This window comes from Martes martes (genome assembly GCF_963455335.1).
Source record: "Martes martes genome assembly, chromosome: 6".
NCBI classification, from domain to species: domain Eukaryota; kingdom Metazoa; phylum Chordata; class Mammalia; order Carnivora; family Mustelidae; genus Martes; species Martes martes.
In genome coordinates, this window is record NC_137893.1 from 3,611,842 (window position 1) to 3,626,536 (window position 14,695).

The following is a 14,695-nucleotide window of genomic DNA, read 5'->3' on the forward strand; positions in this document are numbered from 1 at the left end:
ATTGTCATAATCAAAGCATAGTTCGAACAAAGGAAGGACTGTATTCTAATGTAGACTGTTAATATTCTTAAGATCTAGTTAGGAATCATTTACCTTAAATGGGCTCAAGATGCAGTGTTATTTAGTCAATAATTTGCTTTGGAAAAAATGCAGTTAGGAGTATTTTTGTATTGGGGCAGATATACTTAGCAGACTAACTTTTGAGTTCTGTTCTCATCTTTTTCCCAGATCTTTTCTTGAAAAGGCAGATGGTTTTTATTACCAAAGGCTTTGACGAGTTTCTCATGAAGGCGACATTTTATATTGGGCCCAAATTTCCCCATTCGGTATAAATTTGGTAGCCAGCTGTGAATATATGTAGAATGTTCAATTTGTGGAAGTTTTTATTGGTTGTGCTGATTTATAACAGACATAATTTTATTGTCAAATGCAATTATTACCTTCCCAGAGACAGTGGATAAATTTTTTAGCTAGAAATTTTCTTGGAAATGCATGCCAACAACACGAAATACTGAATGTAGGCAGAGGAATAAAACTCTAAAAATTGCAAGCATCTTATTAATTAGTAGTTGACTTTGATTTAATGAATTATTTTAAATAAAATGGATGTGGAAAGTAGTTTTCAAAAACGGCCCTTTTCCTGGGGCAAGATTGAGATCCACTTCCCAGCTCTCGTTATCCCCACGGGGCTCATCAGCGGTCACGGAAGAGAGACCACGCGAACAACTTAGCATAGCCGTCCTCATCCGGACTCTTCCCTCAGCGGGAAGGATAGGGTACCACTGGGGGTGACTTTTCTCACGATGACGCAAACAGAACTACTTTGAAACAGGATTTGTCCAGTGTAGGTTTCCTCTTCTTAGCATGCTTTTCAGATAGCTTTAGGTTTTTTTTTAAGTTTTGTACAGTCTCAGTGACTTTGCTTTATTGGTATGTTTGGGCACACTAGCTGTGTTTGTACAGGACACACATAGATGCATAATACCTTAGCTCCCTGGATTTTTTAGTAGATTTAGTTTGAATATTATGTTTCTGGTCTTTTCACTCAAAATTAAGGTTTGAGCTTTAACGGAACTAAATTATTCACCGCGCCTTGGCCTGTGCCTTTATTTTAAATGCTATAATTTTACTTCCTTGTTCATATATTTATTATTTTGCTTTTCTTGCTTAACTAGAACTAAAAACATCTAAAGGGACATATCCATGGTAATTGGATCAAACCGAGTGGATAGGGCCATTCTCTCCTCGTCAGACTCCTGTCCTTTATTTGATGTCATTCACACATACCCTGATGACTATAAGCAGTGAACTGTTCAGATGTCGTCTTTTTTGCGAGAACTTCCAAGAGCTGTGACACAGTTACGGCGGGTGTGATTTTTTGGGTTTCAGGTACCTATGCATGATTTAGATTTTGAAAATCACTTCTGACCTTTATCTATTTCAGACATGTGTTTGCTTTCTACACTTTGCTCATTTTATTTAGGGTTTAATTCTTTAGAGACTTACTCATTTACTCACATTAATGTATCCCTTTTATTGCCTGACTTTAAAATTTCTGTAGACCGTGACCTAGCGGAGTATGCCGTCGGTTCCTGTCCCCTCCCTGCCCCCTGCCTGTCAGCAGTGCATGGCGACTCTGTTCAATCTTTGCACAGGTGTTTACCCTGATACACATTCTGCCCATTTCTTTAAGCACTTAATCTTAAGTTTCAATTAGTGATTCCCAAAGCGGCACTACACCCTTTCTATTTTGTCCTTTTTTGTCCTGGATATTTTGGTTGTCTGAAGCATTAGACGCATTTCTGTGACGGTAAAAATAGCAGAAAAGAAAGAAGTTTCAGTGGTGTTCTAGTTCTAAATTAAAGGGGTGTGATAAAGAGAAAAACATTAATGTTTCCCAAGATATGCTATTTCGAATTCAAAGGAGCTTTACTGTCTTCGCTCACCCGCTCCGGTTCTCCCCCTCTTCGTCCCCACAGTGGACAGCAGTGCCGTTTGCCTCCCGCATCGTTGGGCCTCGCTTTAAAGCGAGCGTGAGCGATGGGTCGCTGAACGCGTGCAGACCCGTGTGTGCCTCTGCAGGGTCGGTGTCGTTCGAGGACCTGGCCTGCGAGTTAAGAGCTGAATGCAGTGTGTCAGGTAGAGAAGCCAGTTTATACGCGTGCCCACTGCCTGCTGGTAGCTTGAGGTACTGTGTATGTGCAGAAGTGTAAATGGAAGGTTTTCATTCCTGCTACAAGGGAGGCTTGTGAAGTACCATCTGGTCCTCCAGCTCACCTGAAATATGATAAGACCATGAGTGTTGCAGCTTTTGTTTTTCCTTTAGCCACTTGAATAATACCCAGTCCTGTGCCATCTCTCCAACAGCCAATGTAAATGCCACAGAGGAGCATTATTTCCCATACGATCTCTCGTATGGTGTATGTTCTACGCATGCCTTTGGTGTGCACATTGAAAGTTCAACAGATCGATCTGGAAAAGGTATTTCTAGACAATGCCCGGACCTATTCACCTGACCCAACCCAATGACCCACGTGAAATCATGTGCTTGCCCAAACACTGTGAAAGTTACCAAAACTTAGAGATAGGCAGCATCTTGAATCTTTCTGAAAAGGAAAGGTGGCTTTCTGTAGGAACAAAAGAATCCTATATCCCTACCTAGTTCAGTTACCCCCGGGTTTGCCAGCTGTGATCTTGCTGACCCCACGCTGCTAAGGTGTAAGATGGGTTATAAGCTGTCCAAACTACAGTGCACTTAATAGACCGACTTGTCGAGCTGATGGCTCTACCACCAACGTTGTAGTGGGCTCTCTTATGGAAGGAGAAAGGATTTCAAGTTAATAATATCCGATTTCATTGTAGTTGATGAGTTAGCAAACAAAATAATTATTTTATATGTATGACATATAAAAATCTTTGTAAAATGCACAAGTGCAATAATTAAAGAGGTCTTAACTTTGCATTTATAAATTATAAATATTGTACATGTGTGTAATTTTTCATGTATTCATTTGCAGTCTTTGTATTGAAAGAAACCTTTACTGTTACGTTTGTATAATAGAGCAGTAATCATTTATTATAACCGAGGCACGTTGTAAATAAATTCATAATTCAAACTGCCGGTATATATGCATATATGGGTGTGACAATGCAAAATGGAGCTTTGATTTTACTTACATGCTTAGGACAGCCAGAAATTTTTTGTCGATATGTAACTATACATACAAAGTATATATATATGTATGATACATGAAATATATGTAGAGATGTTCATAATTTTAATGGATATCCTTTGGTGTGAATAATTGAATACAGAGTTTTTAAAATATCCTTTTTCACGTTTATCATTTGCTGTCATTTGGGGGGAAGGGAAGAGATGCTTTGTTGAGGAGGCGCGGCCATGGCTCCGTCAGAGTGTGTCCGCGTGGGAGACCCCAAGTTCACTTTGGCGAGATGTGGTGTGTCTGCGTCAGCTATTTCCTAGCAGAAAGGATGAGACGACCTATGACGTTAAATTGTGTAACATGATTTATTAACTCCATTGTATAATTTTAAAGGCTCGAAGACTATTTGGGAGGAACTAGTCTTTTAGAACGAGTGCTTCAGATTACAAAGCTAGTGGCCCCCGAGTGCTGACTCTAAGACTCCTGAAATAACTTCCTGGCCTCCAGGGGCCCCCAGAACTATCCGGATTCTCTTGGCCAAGAGCAGGAAGGACTCCCATTGTGTGCATGCTTATCTGTCTTAAGTGTCGGGATTCTCTGTTTCGGTAAAGAAGACAGTTAAAGAAGTCGGTTCAACCTCACATCATCTGTGTATCACAATAAGGATACTCGTGGCTTTATCTTGACAGCTTAAAGAAATTGTGTTTATTTGGCTATCCCTGCTTACCAACAGGTGGGCAGGCAAATGGTCAATATTTGAGACCAAAAAGTTAGAAGTTCATTTGTATCCATAGATGCTCCCCACCACAAACGTATTAGAACTAAATTTGGGCATTAACAAAATAAATGTTTCCTGGAAAAAAAGACCGTTACATTGTTAAATATGAGAGTCCACAGCCTTGTTAATTAGACAAAAGTGTAGACAGCCCCTAAAATGGACTTCTGCACCACCAACTCTCACTAACGGAATGCCCTCGGAGTGCGTAGCACTGTATGTGTTGTAGATAGGATTTTTGTTAAAGTATTCATTTCCTGTGAAACCGAATAAAATGTTGACTGTGTTAAAATGAATTTCATGAATTAATATATCCATAAACCTATTTGGTAACTCAAGTTGCAGATTGGTACTCTGTAGAGCTGATCTTAATTTGAATCCTTAATTATGCACACTTCTGATTTTTCCATCAATCTTCTGTAACTTGAGAGCTTTGAGGAGAGGAACGTTTCTCCATTGAGTCTATGTCCTGAAGCAGAAGAAACCCTGAAGAGCAACACTTCCCGAGCAAACATGCACTTAATGTGGGCACTTAACGTGTGCGAGGTGGAAGGAGGGAATTAGGAGCAGAAGGCAGGACACGCACGAGGTTTCCTTGGGTTTAGAATCGGCTGCTTCACGTCCCTGAAGCCTTTGCTGCTCTGCCATTACTTTCTGTGCACCTGCTCTGCGATTACTGCCTGCACCGTCCTTCTTCCCGGAGAGGTGAAACTACACATTTGTAGACCTGAAAATCTCACATCTCTAACGAGATGATTCCTACACACGGTCCAAGTAATCCACACCTGCTGCTGTTCTCATCAGAATACCAAAGCTGGGGGCCCCTGCGTGGCTCCGTTGGGTAAGCGTCTGCCTTCGGCTCAGGTCGTGATCTCAGGGTCCCCGGATCAAGTCCCACGTTGGGCTCCCTGCGCTGCGGGGAGCCTGCTTCTCCCTCTGCCTCTGCTCTTCCTGCTTGTGCTCTCTCTTTTTCAAATGAATAAATAAAATCTTAAAAAGAAGAAGAAGAAGAATGCGGAAGCCTAATGCAGGAGAAACCAAACCGAAGTGTGTTCTGCAAACTCCCTGCTCTCCTCCTCCCCTCACCTTCTCTCGCTGTCAAAGTAGAAGCCTCCCACCCACTGCCCACAGATGTAGACTTTCCCTTGAGTGACATGGAGGAGAAAAAGGAAACTGACCAGAAGAGAAAATCAGGAACTAATTTGAAACACAAGCTTCCTACTTTTTACTTGGTCATTACACATAATCACATAATGTCTAGCCTTTCAGATGCCTGTATCACCAATCAGGTGGAGGTCTGGCTCAGAACGATGCTCTCAGTGTACGGTAAATGCTAAGTCATTAGGGGAAAAAACCAAACATTTTAGCATATGGAAAAACTAAGACACATGGATACAATTAATATACATTAAGAAAATAACATAACAGGCCAGGGGCGCCTGGGTGGCTCCGTCAGTGAAGCGTCTGCCTTCAGCTCAGGTCATGATCCCAGGGTCCTGAGATCGAGTCCCACATTGGGCTCTCTGCTCAGCGGGGAGCCTGCTTCTCCCTCTGCCCTTCTCCCCTGTTTGTGCGCGCTCGCTCTCGCGCGCGCTCTCTCACGTTCTCTGTCAAATAAAATCTTTTTTAAAAAAAGAAAAAAAATAATATTTAACTGCTTGCCCTTGTATTAACTAGAAAAAACCAGCATCAAAACACCCCATTTGCTAAGCCTTCTGAGTTACTGAGTTTTACCCCCGGGAAATCATGACGGCTGGGGCGCTGGTTCAACCTTCCACCAGCGGCTCGAGATCTTTCCTTTGCGTCTGACAGACGGTCATCCGGCTTCATACTCCAGGACTGAATTCATTAGGGAGGTGACTCCCACCCCAACTCCTTTCTGTCACTTTCCAAGTGACAATGAAAGGGGAAAAAATAAAGAATGTCCCTCATTGGCGATTAGTCCCAAATAGCTCTTTTTCTCGGAATGACGCCGTGAAAGGCCTCAGGCTGACTCGGGCAGGGCAAGGCCCAGGGGAGAGGGGGAGCCTCCAGGGAACCAAGGGTCACCTCCCAGCACACTCCCCAAACACAAAGGAAAGAACCTACCCTCAGGGCAACAAGACGAGTGGTAACCCCTCCTCCCGCAATGAAGGGATCCAACTGCGCTGGGAGAGCCCGGACCCCAAGGGGCCTCAAGCTCAGCGTTTCCTCTCCCTCTGGTCGGCTTCTCCCCTGCCGGGGCTCTGTGCTTCGCCCCAGCAGACTGCCTCCCGAGCCACTGTTTCCCGACACAAAGGCCACGCTCCAGAAAGGAGACTCAAGGCAAACACCTCGGTCCCCTGCCTGCATCACCGCCCTCCCCAGAAGTGGAAGTGGACGAGGGAGGCCCCAGAGGACAAAGCAGACATCACAGCGCTCTACCCTCTCCTGGGATCCCCCCCAAAGCAACTATGATGCTCTCATTTAAGGACAAGGAGGCTTAGAAAGGGAATCCAACGAATTCAGCTTTTCTTAAAGCCTGTTGCCTCATCAGAGTTGTACCTTAAAAAAAAAAAAAAAAAGACTAGAAAGTTCCGCCGTCAAGTGAGTTTGGGGCCGCTAGAAAGAATTAAGATTCTCAACATCCTCCTGGGGTTGAGCGTGAACCTCCTCCGGCGTGTTCTGAGAACTGGTGCAGCGAATGAAATGGGGACAGCATGGGTTTGGGGGGGTGGGGGCGGGCAGAGGGGGAGCAGGGCAGAGGGAGCAGGTACATGCGGGGGAGGGGCAGCGCGGGGGGAGGGGCAGCGCAGTGTGGGGTCCGCGCAGTGGGGGCAGAGGGCCCAGCGGGGGTCCCCCTGTCCGCTGCAGGCTCCGCACCGGGCCTGGCTTCCCTCGGCCTCGCTGGCACGGCTTTTCTTCTTACAGGGGCTTAAACTCTGTCTTGGTTTCTTATTGCAGTAACAGTGTTTCCCCCACCTCAGGGGAATAACCCTCTCGCTGCCACGTTGCCAGGAAAACACCCCTTGGAAAGACAAGGGGAAGAACTCCCCGCCTCACGCCTCACACCTCCGTGGGGCCACACCGGCCCTCTAGGGAAGCATCTGCTCTGGGAGAGGCGAGGAGGCCCGCCTTCCTCCCAAGGAGGGCGACGCTCACACCTGCCCCTCCGGCCGCTGGGATCACCACGCCTGCCTGGTTTTTGCATTCAGGGAAGATTAGGCCATATTGTCATTATTATCGTTATTATCATCATCATTATTATTAATGTGAGCAACTCTTGCTTCCAATGAAAATACAAGGGATGCAAAGTAAGGTTAAGAAACGGGAAGTGGGGGCGCCTGGGGGGCTCAGGCGTTAAGCTTCTGCCTTCGGCTCAGGTCACGATCCCAGCCTCCTGGGGCAGAGCCCCGCGTCGCGCTCCCTGCCCAGCCGGAAGCCTGCCTCTCCCTCTCCCACTCCCTCTGCTTGTGTTCCTGATCTCCCTGTCTCTCGGTCGAATAAATAAATAAAATCTTAAAAAAGAAAGAAGGAAAGAAAGAAAGAAAGAAAGAAAGAAAGAAAGAAAGAAAGAAGTGACCAGCAAGCCAAGTAGGTTTTACAGGGGTGAAAAATCACACGTCCTCGGGCCTTCATTTGCGGTCGGGGGTGGGGCTGGTGCAGGGTTCACGCTGGGATCTCCGTGACCTTGGCCTGTGGTTGCTCTTGCTCAGTACCTCACCCTGGGGAAATTAAAAGGCTCTAATACCAGTGTCTCCAGTGTCTGAGAAAAGTCACCCTGGAAAGGATTTTGTGCCGTAAGGACGAGGCTTCTACATAGTCCCACGTGGGAGCTCGCAGCTCATTTAGATTTGTACTTTTCCGGAGAACTGAGTTAACATCAGAGCGACTGAGAAATGCCTGGCAAACTAGATGGAGTAGGAGTCTGGTTTTCGTTCTGTTTTCTGCAGGGACAGGGAATTCCCACACGCCCTCCCTGTGGCAGAGGTGTACCAGTCTAGAATCCAGTGCCCCTCGTTTTGTGGATCGTCGCCCTCCCTACTCCCCTGGACGGGTTCCTTCAACATGCTCAGGCCTCTCCAATCATAACAATTCAAACAGAACTCAAAGAAGCCCAAGTCTGCGACAATCCACAGTCCGCTGCTGGAGAGAGGCCTGACCTCTTCTGTCCTGTCAGAGACAAGTTTGGGGGCAGTGGGTCCCTAGGTCAGCTCCAGAGCAGCTCAAGGCCTCCCTGGAAGCCAGCAGTCTTCTTCTTGGCTCCGAGCACAGCACTTCCGACGGCTGCCTAAGGGCCTCACCCTTGGTTGGGGGTGGGGGACAGTTGGCAGAATAGTTGTCCCGAGAAAGGTCCATGGCCTGAAGCCCAGAACATGAGGATGTATCAGGTCAAGTGAGAGAGGGAAACTGAGGCAGCAGGTGGACTGAAGGCTGCTGCTCAGCTGACTTTAGGATGGGGAGAGCAGCCAGCATTGCCCGGGAGGGCCCAGAGCAGGCCCCAGGGTCCTTGTACGTGGAAGAGGGAGGGTCAAGAGCTTCTGCGGTGTGAAAGAGACCAGCCATGGGTCATTACTCGTTTTGAAGGTAGAGGAAGGCCCCAGGAGCCCTGCAGGGCCGACGCCTCCAGACCTGGGAAAGACAAGGGAACAGATGCTCCCCTGAGCCCCCAGAAGGAACTCAGTCCTGCGGACACCTGGATTTTATCCAGTGAGATCTGTCTAGAACCTCTGAACTATGGAACTCTAGGATAATACATTTGTATTGTCTTAAGCTACTACATCTGCGGTTGTTGCAGGAGCAACAGGAAACACGGAGAGGCTTCTCCGATCGGCCACCTGAAAGAGTAATCCTGCCACTGTTTTCAAAAGTTATTACATCTTATTCATTTCCCACACAGTTTAATTGTGCATGTTCCCTCTCTCACCAACCAGTTTGCAATTTTGTATTTGCAAAGATCAGGGGTGTGGTAACATATTGATGGGTGCTCCACGTTTGGTGGTGAAGAAGTGGGGACAGGCACCCTTGATGGTTGAGGAAGGAGCACAGCCTCGCTGGGGCTGTCTCCGGGCGGCATTCTTGAGGCCGCAGACGGTCACACTTCTCCTGCTCCCTGTGAGGACTTCCCTTCGTGTGTCACCAGAGCTCAGCTTCTGACGGTGTCGCTCCCTCTGATGACTGTGAACACCACCCCACCCCCAAGATACCCGTTAGCGTTCATCTTCCAAACCTATGGCCCACCCATCTGAGGGTCTCAAGACTAATGTTTTACTAGAAAGTAGTAAATAACTTTATCTGCATAGCAGCCAGCCCCTCAAGGTCGTGGAAGCCTTGCTGCCAATTCCTTCGAGACTTAGGCTCTCCTGAACCCTCGCTAAATTCTAAATATAAATAAAGAAACATATAAATAAATAAAGAAATACATAAATTATAAATATACAAATAAGTTTTATATATAATATATACATTTTATATATTATATATAAGTTTTATGTTTTTTTTTAATTTTTTAAAGATATTTTTTATTTATTTGACACAGATTGAGAGAGAGAGAGAGAGAGATCACAAGTAGGCAGAGAGGCAGGCAGAGAGAGAGAGGGAAGCAGGCTCCCGCTGAGCAGAGAGCCGATGCGGGGCTCGATCCCAGGACCCTGCGATCATGACCCGAGCTGAAGGCAGAGGCTTTAATCCACTGAGCCACCCAGGTGCCACTATATATTAAAATTTTTAAAGATTTTTAAAGTTTATCTGAGAGAGACAGCACATAAACAGGGCAGAAGGAGACAGAGAAGCAGACTCCTCATTGAGCAGGGAGTCCCACATGGGGCTCTACCCCAGGACCCTGGGATCATGACCTGAGCTGAGGGCAGACACTTAACCGACTGAGCCACTCAGGTGAGCCCCCCCCTCCCCGCCACACTTTTAAAATTTTTTGAGATTTTCAAATAATACACTTGAATTTATATACTTACTTATATATTTATATAAGTATAAATTATATAGTTTATAATTATAAACTCAAGTATATAGTCAGTGACTCCTCACAGTCCCAGAGCAGTGCTACCTGCCCATGGGTCCCGTCCCTGTGCTGTAATAAGAACAACTTTTTTGCACCAAAAACACCTCCAGAAATCTTCCCGGACCATCGACTCCCAGCCCCACATCACCCTCAGCGTGGCGCGTCCTGGGTGAATGGGCACAGCCTCTGGTCACAAACCCTGTGACTGTGGGCTCACCTGGCTCCTTGGGTTTCCCGGCGCACTCTCACACCTGAGGAGTGACCTGAAGGGGAGCACAGGAGTTTAATACAAAAGAGTGGAAACAATACATGTTAGTCTGTTTGTTGATTTTATGAAAACGAAACACAATACAGCTGTTTAAAAAGTCAGGATGGGGCGCGTGGGTGGCTTGGGTCTGTTAAGTATCTGCCTTTGATTCAGGTCATGATCCTGGGAGTCCCAGCATCCGAGAGCTTGCATTGGGCTCCCTGCTCAGCAGGGAGGTGGCCTCTCCCTCTTCCCTTCGTCCAGCTCCTGCACACTCTCTTTGCTCTCTCTCTCCACTAAGTAAATTAAAAAAAAAAAAATCTGAGGAAAAAAAAGAAAAAGGAGAAAAAAAGAAAGCCAGACTCTCTAGATACTGTGTGGAATGATTTGCAAGATTTTTTTTTTTTTTTTTTTTTTTAAGAGAAAGAATCCAGGTTCTGTGCAACGGAAATCATGGGGGGGGGGTTAGGGGCCCCTGTCTGTGGGTGGCCTAACTCTTGGAAGCTAAATAAGAAACCAGATGTGGTTGGTTTTGGGGGAGAGAAACCGGAGGCTGCGGGGGGAGGGGCGGGCGGTTAGGGGAATTTTCATCACCCACGTACCCCTCACTTGATGGCTTTAATTCTGGTTTTCCAGAAGCCATTGCTTCAGAGATATTTTCATTGTTTTTAATGAAACATCCTGACCCAAGATAGCAATTTTCGCAGTTGAAAAAACCTTTCAGTGACAAGCGGTAGATGGCAGTTTGGAAGTAAAGAAACGCGGTTTTGCGCACCGCTCTGAGGAGGGGAAGGTGTATTTTACTTTCCGGAGGACGGAGAGGAGGCTCACGGAGGACACGGGTGGGAAGAGCGGTGGGGGCCCTGCCGGGGCAGTCGTGTTCCAACTACATCATTTCCTCCATCCCATGCCCAACCTTCTTGTGTCTCGTAGCTATTTTGTCCTCGAAGGCCACTTAAGAATAAAGTTATATTGCAGAAAAGTCGCTCTAGGGCAAAATCGAGGCTACAAGCCCGGTTTGAGATCCGGGGAGAGAGCGCCCTTGCGGCCGACGCAGGCGCGGCGGGGACCCCTCCGCCAGCCCCCGGGGCGCGCGCGAGGCTGCGGGAAGGTCCCCGCCTGCGCAGACCCGCCCCGTGCCCTCCCCGCGCGGGATCGGTGGTGTCGGGTAAATGGGAGGGTGCCTCTGCCTTAGAGAGACGCAAAGTCAAGGCAAATACTTTGTTTTTATATATCTCTAAGACTGGGAACACAAGAGCACGTTTGTTCTCAGAGAAATGGGCCTCCCGGTGGGGGAGAACAGGGAGGGAGGGGGGAGCCTGGGCCGGTTTCCCCCGTGGGCGCGGGCCTTGGACAGCAGGAGGCAAGAGGTGGGGCCCGCAGCGCTCGGGCCTTCGGGGCTGGAGACTGCGCTGCTCTGCGTCGGGACGCGCGAGTCGGGGCTGTGACTGCGCGGGCAACGGGAAACGCAACGGCTGGCTCTGCTCGCCGCCCGCTTTCACCGGCGGCCGCGCGAACCCCGGGCTTCTCTTTCCGAACGGAAGCTCGTGCTCTCTCTCCGGGGAATTCTTCACCAACGCCGGCAGCGGGCCGGAGCCACCGGACCGCCCCCCGCCGCCGCCCGACTCGCCCGGGGCTCGCGGGCGGCTTGCGGACTCCTGGTCGCACCCCGCGTCTCCGGGTCGGGCGGTGGGTGACTTCGGTCTCCGCCGGCGGGACGTCCGTAAACGCGGCACCCGTGTCACTCCAGAGCTGAGAAAGGACAAAGGCGCTTTAAAAGTTGTCTCGAGGGGCGCCTGGGCCGCTCAGTCATGATCCCACAGTCCCGGGCTCGGGCCCGCGTCGGCGGGTCATGATCCCACAGTCCCGGGCTCGGGTCCGCGTCGGGCTCCCTGCTCGGCGGGGAGCCTGCCTCCCCCTCTCCCACTCCCCCTGCTGTGTTGCCTCTCCTTACTGTCTCTCTGTCAGATACATAAAATATGTAAGTAAAAGATAAACAAAAGTTGCCTTGACTTTGTCTATTTTTACACAATGGAGTCTCACGGCTGGGAAGGCGGCAACCCGACGTTTATTTTTGACCAGTTACATCTCCCACGAGTCGGTTGTTGGGAGCGCAGGCGAGGCTCTCCACGCCTGCTGCCGGCCCGCGGCGGGGCGGTGAACGCGGGGTCCTCCCGGGGCGCCACCCCCCGCCCGCATCCCGTCCTCTGCGCTAGTTTGCACCTGTCCCCTCCCTCCCCCGCGTCGTGCCCTTAAGGGGCTCGTCTCCTCTGCGCTGAGCATCTTTAGAGCAGGGACTAAATCGTGCGTTTCTGCATTCTTAGCAGAGCGTCCAGAGCAGACGATCCTTCGTGGTTTCGCTCTGAATGCTCGCAGGGTGAAGGGCCGTGTGTGGGGGACTGAGTTGGGGGGGGACGCGCGCTCGGGTCTCACCCGCGGGGGCCGCTTTCAGTAACCCGGCCGAGGGCTTCAGGGGCTGTTCCAGCGCCACCCAGAGCTGAAAATCCAGACAGCACGGCACGAATTCAAGTACCCGCTCGCTCAGTTTGCGTGGCGAGCAGTTCTGGGGGATTCCTACACAGAAATCTGGCCTCAAGCAAGATCGCCTGATCGTGGCGGACCAGTTAGTGTCGCTGAGAATTATATCTTTCTGCCTCAAACACCTTGTTGAACTATTTAGCGGTCGGAGAGCCGCAGTGGGTTTTAATGATTGATGGCAATTGGACCATTGATTTCCTGATCTTTAGCGTATGAGAGACGGTTGAATTTAACTGTATATGTGTCCTACCCGGGATGACTTGGGAGAAATACATTATTTTCTTTCTGATCTGTAATTCCATGTGGCATGAGCCAAATCCGTTCTCGTACCAGTGAATAGTGTGAAGACGGCGCAGGCTGAGCTCTTGGAGGTGTCCCACCGGTCCTGGGGGCCCCCACTTCCCATGGCTTTCCCTCCCAGGGCCAGGAGCTCTGTCTTCTGAGCCCATCCCTGGAAGGAGAGGGGAGAATGCCCCTGTCACCTGCCTGCCTGCCACCCAATCACTAAACAGCTCGGAGAAGAAAGGCTCATTGTTTCATCTCTAATAGTTGGTAATACAAAAACCTGGATTGCCACACATCTCACCCTAATTTATAATTAACAGAATGTGGAGAAAACGTCTCTCGTCCTGGGTCAATGCTTAGTTAGATACCCTTACGCAGAGTGCGTATTTTCACGTCAGCATTTCTAGTTATGGTCAGATGCCTAAAGACTGTGAATGCTGGAGAGAGAAAATCAGGAAACACTGCGGTTATTTATTTATTTATTTATTTATTCCAGATAAAATCCAGATGCTCCTATGTATGGAGCCACCTAAGCCATGCTAGGGTCAGGGCAACTTCATGGTTTCCAAAGCATTCACCCTACAAAGTGTCTGACCAGCACCAGTGGAGATGAAAGGAGATTGTGTGCCCAACTGTCTCACACACACCGTCTAACCTTACCGTCACCACTTCCTCGGTGAGCTGCGCAGCAGTTGAGCGGGCCGCCTGAGGTCACGTCTGAGAGTTGCAGCCACCATGCCAGGACACTCGAATCCTCCCTGGCTGGAAGAAATTTAAATAGAACGACAGTTTTCAAAGATAGGAAACTTAGAGATTTTTTGCTTCTCTTCCCTTGGCACATGTCATAGCCTGAGGAAAGAGCACAGACTGCAAACAGATGTGCATTTACATTCTTCTACTCTGCTAACTAACTGATGGTGGCCAAGTTATTTTACCTCACGTAATCCCATCTCCGTACTAGGAAAATAACTAAGTGATAATTTAGTGACTGGCACCTACTACGTGCTGGAATGCCAGGTACGGCTGCATATGGTGTGCATTGTGCAACCTGAATGTCTCTATAAAGATGCCCAGCCAAGGACCAGTTGCTTTTTTGACTTCTAGGCTTTGGTAAAGTATTAGAGTACAAGGGTATTTTGATGTCTCTCAAATGAAAGAAACTGTTTTAATTTAAAAAGTAAAATAAGGGGCGCCTGGGTGGCTCAGTGGGTTAAAGCCTCTGCCTTCAGCTCAGGTCGTGATCCCAGAGTCCTGGAATCGAGTCCCCCATCGGGCTCTCTGCTCAGCGGGGATCCTGCTTTCCCCGTCTCTTTCTGCCTGCCTCTTTGCCTACTTGTGATCTCTGTCAAATAAATAAATAAAATCTTAAAAAATAAATAAATAAAAAGTAAAATAAGCCAGGAAACCTGGTACTCCCGGTTCAGGAATGCTTGCTGGGAGGGCGGGGCGGAGGGCGGGGCCAGGTGGGGGTTGCCCAGTAGCGGAGGAACCCCGCCCAGCGGAGGCGGGGCTTCGAATGTTGTCCGTCTCCGCGGCAACCGCGGCCGCTGCCCTGAGCTGCGGGCAGCCGAGGCGATGGCGGGGGGTCCAGAGCCCGAGCGTAAGTGCGCGCCCAGCGCTCTGTGTGAGCCCGCTGAGGTCTGTGGGACCTGCGGTTTGCCCAGAACCCGAGCGGCTCCCAACCCGGGGTGGAAAAGGAAAACCTTGCT

General features: G+C 48.9%; 1 protein-coding gene across 1 annotated transcript in view; it reads left to right on the plus strand.

The window, feature by feature from the left end:
* Positions 1-14,561: 14,561 nt before the first annotated feature.
* The window catches only part of LOC308345134 (uncharacterized protein C6orf118), a gene marked incomplete at both ends in the record, with an annotated part of 34,809 nt that continues 34,675 nt past the window's right edge, over positions 14,562-14,695 (plus strand). Inside the window, one exon of the mRNA XM_080807072.1 lies at positions 14,562-14,624. Coding sequence (XP_080663198.1) covers positions 14,562-14,624 — 63 coding nt within the window. The remainder of the gene's footprint in view (positions 14,625-14,695) is intronic.